This window comes from Cervus canadensis, chromosome 5, assembly GCF_019320065.1.
Source record: "Cervus canadensis isolate Bull #8, Minnesota chromosome 5, ASM1932006v1, whole genome shotgun sequence".
Classification (NCBI taxonomy): domain Eukaryota; kingdom Metazoa; phylum Chordata; class Mammalia; order Artiodactyla; family Cervidae; genus Cervus; species Cervus canadensis.
The window spans coordinates 46,040,017-46,050,326 of NC_057390.1; the positions used below are offsets into that span (position 1 = coordinate 46,040,017).

General features: G+C 49.3%; 1 protein-coding gene across 1 annotated transcript; it reads right to left on the reverse strand.

Annotated features, from left to right (window-relative positions):
- Positions 1-4,424: 4,424 nt before the first annotated feature.
- FOXI3 (forkhead box I3) lies at positions 4,425-9,793 on the reverse strand. Its single transcript, XM_043470457.1, has 2 exons — positions 9,038-9,793; positions 4,425-5,927 (listed from the first exon to the last, which is right to left on the reverse strand). Exons 1-2 carry the CDS (start codon positions 9,744-9,746, stop codon positions 5,293-5,295), a joined length of 1,344 nt encoding a protein of 447 aa, XP_043326392.1. The 5' UTR covers positions 9,747-9,793; the 3' UTR covers positions 4,425-5,292.
- Positions 9,794-10,310: the final 517 nt, after the last annotated feature.

Consider the following 10,310-nt stretch of genomic DNA (forward strand, 5'->3'; position numbering starts at 1 on the left):
CAGTATATATACATGTATTTTAGGACAGTGCCTGGCACCCAATAACTGAGTTATTATTATTGTAATGCTTACTTTTTTTTTAAATGATAAAGGACTGTCCTCCACGCCTCCCAGGGGTTTGGCGTTGATCCCCAGACATCATGAACTAAAAGGCTGGGAGGAATTCCATAGGTATCAAGTCTTTTTTGACCTTTTGTTTTGTTTTGTTTTCAGACCAGATAGGAAATTCCTTCTTCCTTCTGTGGTGCCAGCCACCCAGCCACGAACCCAGCTGACTGCTTTCCATGACAAAAGGCAAGGCCACAGGCCCCTGGGTCTCTACCCCAGAACCAGCAAATCCCTGCCTCAGGAAACAAGCACAGGTTTCTTTTTCATTAAAAACCTCAAGGTTTTAGCTACTGGAGCGGCTCAGGAAGACAAAGGGGGGAAAACAACAGCTTTAGGCTCTTTCCAAGTTCGAGAAAGTCTGAGGAAGGCAGAGTCACCGTGGAGGAGCTTCCTCTGAAGGTCAGTGGCGGTCTTTCTTCCACAGGGGGCCAAAGTTTGGCCCTGCCTTTTTGCCCTGAGTGCAAGGAGGAGCTGGGGGAGGAGTTTGGGGGCAAAGGCGCACAGTTTTCGAAGCCCCTGGGCTCCCCGGCTGTCTTTTCCCAGTAAGCTCAAGAATGAGATGAAGGATCTAAAAGTATCAAGAAGGAAACCTGAAACCTACTTATTAGTTTTTCAAACTCTCCTTTGCCCCTTTCTTATTCTTAAAGATACACTAGGTCCTAGAAGGCAGAAAGTGTTAGTCACTCACTGGTGTCTGAGGCGTGTCTGACTCTTTGCTCCCCATGGACTGTAGCCCGCCAGGCTCCTCTGTCCATGGAAACCTCCAGGCAAGAATACTTTAGTGGGTAGCCATCCCCTTCTCCAGGGGATCTTTCCGACCCAGGGATCAAACCCAGGTCTCCTGCATTGCAGGTAGATTCTTTACCATCTGAGCCACCAGGGAAGCCCAGAGAGCTGAAAGGTAGCTGCTTTAAGTTAGCCATGTGCCCAGAGGTCCTCGGCTTGGGCTGCAACTTGACACCAGGCTCTGGTCTAGGAGAACCCTGGAGAAAGAAGGGTGCTTTAACTACATGGGGTGGGGTGGGGGTAGGGAGAGAGGGACATCTTTTCCTCTGTACTGTCTCAAACAACAGAAATCACAATCTAGCTCAGGTCCAGAATTTCTGACCTGTTTCCCAGGGAGAACATGTCACAGATGCAGGAAATCGGTGCCAACTGGAGTGCTGGTGCAGACTTTGACCTGGAAACATCACAGGCAGAGGCAGCTCTGACTGTTTCCCTTTAATCCCAGGCCCAGCAGGAGCCACAACTTGCCCCCCAGCACATCTTCTTTGGTTCCTGTGAGGACTGAGCCACCCTGCTGCCCATTGTGGTTGTTTGGGAGATCAGAAGTGGATCCTTCTCTTTGCCTTTGTTCTCATAAATGCCATCTTTCTGGCATTTCATGGCTATCAAACACCCACATCTAGATGCTTCCAAATATAGGTTCATCACATTCTTTTAATATGTTTTTCTTTCCAAGATATCCTTAAGCCTGTCCTCCCCACCACCATCCCTATCAAAGAATAATAACCCAGACAGTTTACTATTGTTTGGTCAGAATTATTCCCAGTCTAGGCCTCTATTAGTAGACATAATTAGATGCCAAGAAGGAGGCTACCATAAGCATTTTTATAACAAGCAACTAAAATATGGCAAGCGTCTACCTCCGACGTGACAGGCAAACAGATAAGCCTCAGTTCTGAGAAATGCCTCGATGATTGGGCCAATCCTGCTCACAACTCATTTACAAGTCATTCTCCCCCAAACTCCCCTCCCATCCAGACTGCCACGTAGCATTGAGCAGAGTTCCATGTGCTATACAGTGAGTAGGTCCTTGTTGGTTATTCATTTTAAATATAGCAGTAAGTGGATACATGTTTATATATGGCTGAGTCCCTTCGCTATTCACCTGAAACTATCAAACATTGTTAATCGGCTATACCCCAATACAAAATAAAAACTTTTTTAAAAAAGAGAGAAAAGCCATTTCACAGGACAGAAAGTGTCTTGTACCAGAGACCTTATTCATTCTGAGCTCCACTATTAAGGACTGTGTGGGGGAGTGAGGGGCCTCCATCTTCTTATTGGCAAATTAAGAGGGTACTGGTCTAGATCAGTGGCTCTCAATCAGATCTAATTTTGTGCCCCCCATCCCCACCCTGGGACATTTGTCAATGTCTCAGGGCCTGGGAGCAGGGGCTGGGGGGGTTGGGGCGGTGTGTGTATCGGGGGAAGGAAGAGGGGAAGTGCTTCCAGCCTGCTACTAAATGTTCTGTGATGCACAGGGCATCTTCTACAATGGATGATCCAGCTCCAAATATCTACACTGCTCACGTTGAGAAACCCTAGGCTAGAAACCTTATCTTTCAAGTTTTTTCTAGTTGGGGCCAAATTCAAGTTTCCTAGTGACTTCCTTAGAGACTATGGCCTGTACCCTCCATGAGGACCAGCACTGAAAGCCAGAGTTCCCCCTGAGGAGTGTGGCCAGCTGGAGTGATCTTGTGTGTTAGTTGCTCAGTCGTGCCTGACTCTTTGTGACCCCATGGACTGTAACCCATCAGGCTCCTCTGTCCTCCATGGGATTCTCCAGACAAGAATTCTGGAGTGGGTTGTCATGCCCTCCTCCAGGGGAATCTTCCTAACCCAGGTCTCCCGCATTCCAGGCAGATTCTTTACCAGCTGAGCCGTCAGGGAAGCCCAAGAATACTGGAGTGGGTTGCCATTCCCTTCTCCAGGGGATCTTCCTGACCTAGGAGGATTCTTCACCAGCTGAGCTAGACAGAAACATTACTCTGTTAAAATACAAACAAGACGCTCATGTCTACAGATCCTCCAGAACTGATTCATTCCAATCCCTTAGGATGTGGGCAGGTAGAACAAGTCCAATAAAGAAATTGGGATCGGGGGAGAATCGATATATGTATATGTATAATTGAGTCTCTTTGCTGTTCCCCTGAAACTATCACAACATTGTTAATCGGCTACATCCCAATGCAAAATGCTTTTGTTGTTAATTGCTTGCTCTCTCAACACACAAAAATCGGGTAGCAGTTTCTGTGCCATGCTGCTTACAGCTCTATTCCTTTATAGAAAGAAGTTAAAGACAGGAAAACAAGATGCCTAAAAAGGAGCCAGAAGTCATCCCACTTAAAGTTTATTTTATGTGATTTCCAGCATGCAGTGTGCTTTCTTGGGAAAAAAAAAAAATTGTCCCAGTTCACATTATAAATTAATTTACAAATATAGAATTGTGTTAGAAACAATATTTATAAAAGTTCATATAATTTTTCTCATACAAAAATATCCATAGAAAGTGGGTTTTTTGTACACACAGCATGAGGGTAGGTAGTTTCTTTGGTTGTCTTCCTGTATAATATTTAAAAAGTAGTGTTGACATTATTTATACCTCAATAGACTATTTTTTTAAAAAAACAATTTTCTATATGTATTATTTCAAACTTCCAATTTAACAACAATGCTGTGAATCTCAAATAATATACAGGGAAAAGTTAACAATTTTTTACAATTAATTTGTGTTCCTTTTCCTAAAAAAATTAAAAACCAGCAATGTTCCCATCAAAGACCAAACAACATGGTACAAGGGTAATTCATAGGACATTAACTTCATCTTAATGCATCACTATTCCAATAAAATCACACTACCTGCATTAACACTTTTTGGATAAGTTCAAACTGTGGCTGAGTGTCTTACCACATACAGACATTCTGTTGGGCACCAAGACGGTGACCATAAACTCTATTCAAATGATGACACCTCCTGAGAAGTAAAAGGGAGTGTTAAAATATATTACATTAAAAAATTTTTTGACCACAAATGTTTTCTTTTAAAAATAAAAATTCCATTTAAAAACTATTTTTAATAAAATACTAAAACTTTGTTTCAAAGATGAAAAACCCAGGACATAAGCTAAAAAAGACAGGATACCAGTTAACTAGGAGGGTCACCAGAGACCTCCGAAATATGGCAGCAAAAGTAAGGAAGAGCTGGTGTCCATCCTTCCTGCTCAGAACGTCCCAAGTGATACTGATTTCAGCCAGAATCTTTGGTCAGATGAAACCTAGCTCATTCCTACTCCTTAGACACCACTTAGTCTGCCTATGCATGTTAATGCCTTTGTTTTTCAAGGACTAGAACACAAAGATTACAAGCACAGACTCTGGAGCCAGACTGCTTTAAAATTGGATCCTGGTGAGAGTTCCCTGGTGGTCTAATGATTAGGATTTGATGTTTTCTCTGCTGTGGCCTGGGTTCAATCCCTGATCGGGGAACTGAGGTCCCACAAGGCACACAGTGCAGCCAAAACAAAACAGAAAACTAAACGCACACACACAAAAACAGACAAAAAAATAAAAAAACTAGATCCAGGCTTCATGACTTACTGTGTGGACCTAACATCTTGGCAGTTTATTGCCACCATACAGAAAATGAGGGGGAGTAACAAATACCTTTGTTCCAAGGTTGTTGTGAGGATTAAATGAGCTAATACATGGTAAGTGTCTAGAACAATGCCTGGCACAGAGGGTGTGTCTGGGCATTTCTACCGCTATTAATGTCTGACACATCCTTGACACTAAGCATAAATAGAGGTGATCTGTGAGCTGGGTAGAGAGCTTAAGGATTTGCTGTGCTTTCTGGCACAGTATCTGAAAAACTTTCCATTAGCCACAAAGAAGACAAATGGAGGTTTCCTGGAAAAATGCATGGCTCTGACTTTTCTAGAAAAAACAGATTGCTGCCAGGCAGAGAAGACCAGCTGCCCACAGCAGCCTGCAGCGGGTTGGTCCCAACCATTCCCTGCTGCTTCCAGTGCCAACTGTTACTTTTTCTGACCCAGTAACTTCATTCACTTGTTTTTGCAGCTGAAGTCTGTGCCCACTGGACTCTGACCCTGATAGGCAGTGATGAACAGACAGATATGGTCCCTGCCCTCACAGGGCTCACGGATACCATCCCAGGGCAGACTGGACTGGATTTCTCTCCAGGGAGGCCCTTTATCCAGAGAAAGCTTGCCGGGTAAAGGAAAAGTTTGCATCCACACGCTGTTCCGAGTGTGGTCAGTGGACCTTGCCGGGAGCTCTGGAGAAAATGCAATCTCAGTTCCTGCCCCAGACCTACGGCCTGGAGATCTGTATTTTCATGAGATCTCAAGTGTGTAACAGTTGAGTCTGGGAATTGGGGCTCTATACCTCGGAGCCCTCCCGAGGGTAGATGAGGCTGTTGACCATGCTGAAGTTGTAGAAAGGGCTGCCAAAGGAGCTGCTCGGGGCCCCGCTGGTGCTGGCGGGGAAGGGGCCGTAGTAGGAAGATCTCTGGCTGCTGCTGCTGCTGCTGCTGCTACTGGAGGTGTGACTCAGCTGTAAGGGGTCTGACGAGGGCTCCGGGACGGAGCTGGGGGGGAACACACCGCCTGAGGGCACCTGGGGCCCCTGGATCCCTAGTGGGCGGCCGCCAGGGAGTGCCCGCTGTGTGCTCCCACTGCCACCGACGCTTAGGGTGCTGAGGCTGCTGAAGAAGCTGTTCAGGCAAGGGGTGGAGGAAAGCATGGACACTCCCGGTGAGGAGGCAGTACTCTTGGTGTCCTCAGGAGGCTCTGGGGACTGGGAGGGTCTCAACGACGCAGGGGCGCTGTCTCCGTCTGGCTTCCCACCCACTCCAGACCCCAGTCCCGGGGAGAGCCCTTCTTCTGATTTCGAGGTCGCCACAGCCACCGAGGGGGTGCTGTTGGCTTCTGAGCGGCGCTTTCGCTTCCGACGGAAGTTCCCATTGTCAAACATCTTCTCACAGTTCGGATCCAGGGTCCAGTAATTACCTTTCCCTGCAAAGATGAGAAAGATGGGTTAGAGGAGGCGTACATACCCATGTTATCATTTAGTCACTAAGTCATGTCCAATTCTTTGGCAACTGCATGGACTGTAGCCCTGCCAGACTCCTCTGTCCACGGGATTCTCCAGGCAGGAATACTGGAGTGGGTTGCCATTTCCTTCTCCAGGGAATCTTCCTGACCCAGGGATCAAACCCGCGCCTCTGGCATTGGCTGGTGGACTCTTTACCACTGAGCCACCAGGGAAGCTCCACATGCTCAGCTTTGGGTCTGAGATAAGGGAGGCAGGCTCTCATGAAACTTGACAGAGATGCTCAATCCACTCTGTTGTTTAAATTCATCCTTTCAGGGCAGATGGCACTACCTGAACTTGAGCCTCTGTTTATCTATAAAAATAGGGATAAGAACAGTACTCACCTCACAGGTTGGCCGTGAGGGGTAAATGATAGATCTCCGCAAAGAAGCCATACACAGTGAGCAGTGAAAAGAAAAAGGTATCTATTATCATTATCATTTGCTGAAAGGGTATATTAATTGCCCTGAAAAAATACTCCACTGGAAAAATGCAACCTCCAATACCCAACCCTCTGCCTTGTCCAACAGAAAGGACAAGTTATTACTGGGCAATTGACTGTTTGAAACACACCTTGGATGGCATCTATTTGGAAGTACAAGGAAGCTCCACACCCATTCCTCACCTTGGGCAAGAGGCACCCTTGCATGTCTTCCCAGCTTTTCCTCCACCAGGCCCCATTTAATGCAAGCAGTGCATAATGCATCTCAGAGACCAGGGCCCCATTTAATGCAAGCAATGCTAGTCCCCTGCTTAGAGAAAAAGCCTCACTATCTAGCACAGTGGAAGTAAAAAAGATCTGTCATCTTTGAGGATTTTTTCACCCAATGGCTCTCATCACTTCTGGTAAAAAGAATCTTTGGCATTTGCAAATACCGTAAAGCACTTATCTTGTAGTGAGTTCTTCACATCGATAACTCTAGTTACTCCTCACGGCTCTTTGGAGACGGGTGATATCATCGCCTCCATTCTTCAGATGGGGAAATTGAGGTGCAGATTGGTTAGCAACCTGTCATTTTCCCAGTTAGCAACAGTGTGTGCGTGCTTAGTTGCTCAGTCCTGTCTGACTCTTTGTGACCCCGTGAACTGTAGCCCACCAGGCTCCTCTGGGCATTGGATTTCCCAGGCAAGAATACTGGAGTGCCTTTTCCTTCTCCAGGAGATCTTCCTGACCCAGGGATCGAACCCACATCTATCTACTGCATTGGCAGGCTGATTTTTTTTTACCACTGCACCACCTGGGAAGCCCAGTTAGCATTGGTAGAGCCAGGATATAAGCACGTTGTCTCTAGACTCAAGCATTCTTAACCACTACCACACCTTTCCACATCCATTACCTCCACCAACACATTTTCTGCAAATAGTTGCAGAACAAAAACTTAATTCACGTAACTACCATCTAAACAATCAATCATACCTACTCCTACCAGAATATTTATATTGTGTCACCTAGCTACCAAAAGCTTTGACAAGACACTGGCTTGAGATCCTTGACCTTCTTAGAAAGTCCAGGAGTGTACGTGACAATTGACAGGATCACCTCAGGTGATTTAGAGGCCAAATCTGGCAGATACATCTAGAAGAGCTGCGTGCCTTGCCCAGTAACCACTAGCCACACGTGACCACTAGCTGGACACTTGAAAAGTGGTTCGTATCAAGTGAGATATGGTATAAAACACATACATAGGATTTTGAAGACTTAGTACCAAAAGAATAAGCTCATGGATAATTTCTTATATGCGTTACATGTTGAAACGACATTTTGGGTTACTTTAAAAAATAAATTCTCTTTTTACTTCTTAAAAAGTAAAAAGATTTTTTACTTCTTAAAATCTTTTTACTTTTTTTCACATGGCTACTAGACAATTTTTCAACCACTTGTGGTTTGTACAGCATTTCAACTGGAAAGCAATGCTCTTCATTGGAAGGACTGATGCTGAAGCTCTGATACTTTGGAAACTGATGTGAAGAGCCAACTCATTAGAAAAGACCCTGATGCTGGGAAAGATTGAAGGCAGGAGGAGAAGGGGACGACAGAGGATGAGATGGTTGGATGGCATCACCTACTCATTGGACATAAGTTTGAGCAAGCTCTGGGAGATGGTGAAGGACAGAGAGGCCTGGAGTGCTGCAGTCCATGGGGTTGCAAAGAGTGGGGACATGACTGAGCAACTGAACAATACAACTACTTCAGAGCATTTACAAAATTTACACAGAATCCTGTATCCCTCACTGATCCTTAGCCATTTCTGCACCAGGGGCTGGTCTCCTGCAAGACAATATTTTCCACCAATGCAGGGGGCAAGGGATGGTTGGGAGCGGGGCCGGGGGGTAGTCTAAGTGCATTACTTTTATTGTGCACTTTATTTCTATTATTATTACATCGACTCCCCTTCAGATCATCAGGCATTAGATCCCAGAGGTTGGGGACTCCTGCTGTAGAAGGCTACGGAACAGTTTTCTCTTTTCCCTAACCTGGTTCTCACCCCACACCCGTATTCCTGAGCTCCTTCCGAAAACCTCCTGTAAGAATCTGTTTCTGTCATTGTTGAGCTTTCCTTCACCTCATTCCTAGCTAAGAGGGAAACCACTAACAAGCCACTATCACCCAGCCCTCCTCAACTCCGGGGCTTAGATCCGCACAAAGCACATTTGGGGTTTCCACTTTTACATTTCTAAACAGATAAGGTTCGAAACGCATCTACGTACAGCGGGTCCCAACTCCCAGTCTCTACCCACCTCACTCTCCTGAAATGTGATGGGATTCTCGGCTCATCTGAATCTCTTTACAGCCATCCCTTATCTGAGAGCCCACCCGTGTTCTTATTCCTAATCCGTTTACCGGTAACTCGACCCTCCCTTCCAACCGCCTAAGGAACACCACTCAGGAGTGATTTTCGACTTAAGGATTCAGGCTTTTGACTTTTATCCCACCCTGGCCTGCCTCTGCGTGTGCGTGAGTTGCGGGGTGGGCGTAGTGGGGGGCGGGTGTGGGTAAGGGACCGGCCGGGAAGCACCTGTCCGCCCTCACCTGGGTCGTCCTCGTCGCGGGGCACCTTCTTGAAGCAGTCGTTGAGAGACAGGTTGTGGCGGATGGAGTTCTGCCAGCCCGCCTTGCTGCGCTGGTAGAAGGGGAAGCTGTCGGCCACGAACTGGTAGATGTGGCTGAGCGTGAGCTTGCGTTCGGGCGCGCTCTGGATGGCCATGGCGATGAGCGCCGAGTACGAGTAGGGCGGCCGCACCATCTTCATCAGGTCCTCGCGGCTGGCCATGGACAGCCAGCCCAGCTCCCCGGGCGCCGCGGGTCCGGCGGGTGAGGCGGGCGCGGCGGGCGCGGGCTGCGCGAAGGGCCGTTGAGCGCAGGCGAAGGTGCCGGCGGCGGTCGGCGGCTGCAGGAAGGGTCCCGGCGCGCCCCCCGGGGGCGGCGGCGGCGGCGGCGGGGCGCCCAGGTACGCGGCGGCGGCGGGGGGACCGCCCACGGCCGGCCCGTTGAGCCACAGGTAGGGGTTGGCGGCGGCGGCTGGCGGCGCGGCGTAGTCGGTGAGTCCGTAGGGCGCCCGGGCGGGTGCGGGGGCGCCTGGGGCGGCGGCGGCGGCGGCGGTCGAGGGCAGGCCGGGCTGCGAGTAAACGCCGAAGTTGTCCCCGCAGTAGAGAGCCATGTCGGCGGCCGTCGGCTGGCGCGGCGCGGCGGCGGCGGCGAGGGGCGAGCGGGGCTGACCTCTCCGCTCGGGCAAGAGCATCCCTTTGGGGGCCAACCCTGCAGCCCTGGCTCGGCGACTCGAGTCTTCGGCGAGGAGGGGCGGGGACTGATGGGTGAGCGCGGAGCGCCGACGAGCCGGCCTCTTATAACCGTCGGAGGCGCGGCTCCTCCCGGGCCGGTCGCGAGGCTGGGCGGCTGCCCGCGGGCCCCGGCTCTCCACGCCCCCGCCACGCCCCACCTGCCCGGGCGCGCATCCCGGCCCAGCGCGCGGAAACCTCGGGCCGCCCGCAGCGCCTGCCCTGCCGCTGCAACCCCTCCTCTCTGGGCCGGGGTGCCGCGGAGGGAGGCCGGGAAGAACCGGGGAAGCCCGGGGACGGCCGGCGCCTCCGAGATTCAAGCAACCGGTTCCCCATTCCTAACCATTGTGTCCTCAGCACAAGAACGAAATAAAATAACGAATATCAAAACAAAGAGAAAATCTCCAGGACAGTCCGACTGTTCTAAAAACTCTGTGAGTTAACTCTGGGTGGCCGCTCAGCCCACCTGCCTGCCACCCCCCACCCCACCCCACCCCCCGACGCCACAACCTTTGATATTTCGACCT

Bases quoted from the DNA above. Each gene is read 5' to 3' on its own strand.
- FOXI3 (XM_043470457.1), bottom strand. From the start codon at position 9,746: ATGCTCTTGCCCGAGCGGAGAGGTCAGCCCCGCTCGCCCCTCGCCGCC. The intron at 5,928-9,037 runs GTGAGGGCGGAC...TCATCTTTGCAG, and splicing joins CCGCGACGAGGACGACCCAG to GGAAAGGTAATTACTGGACC.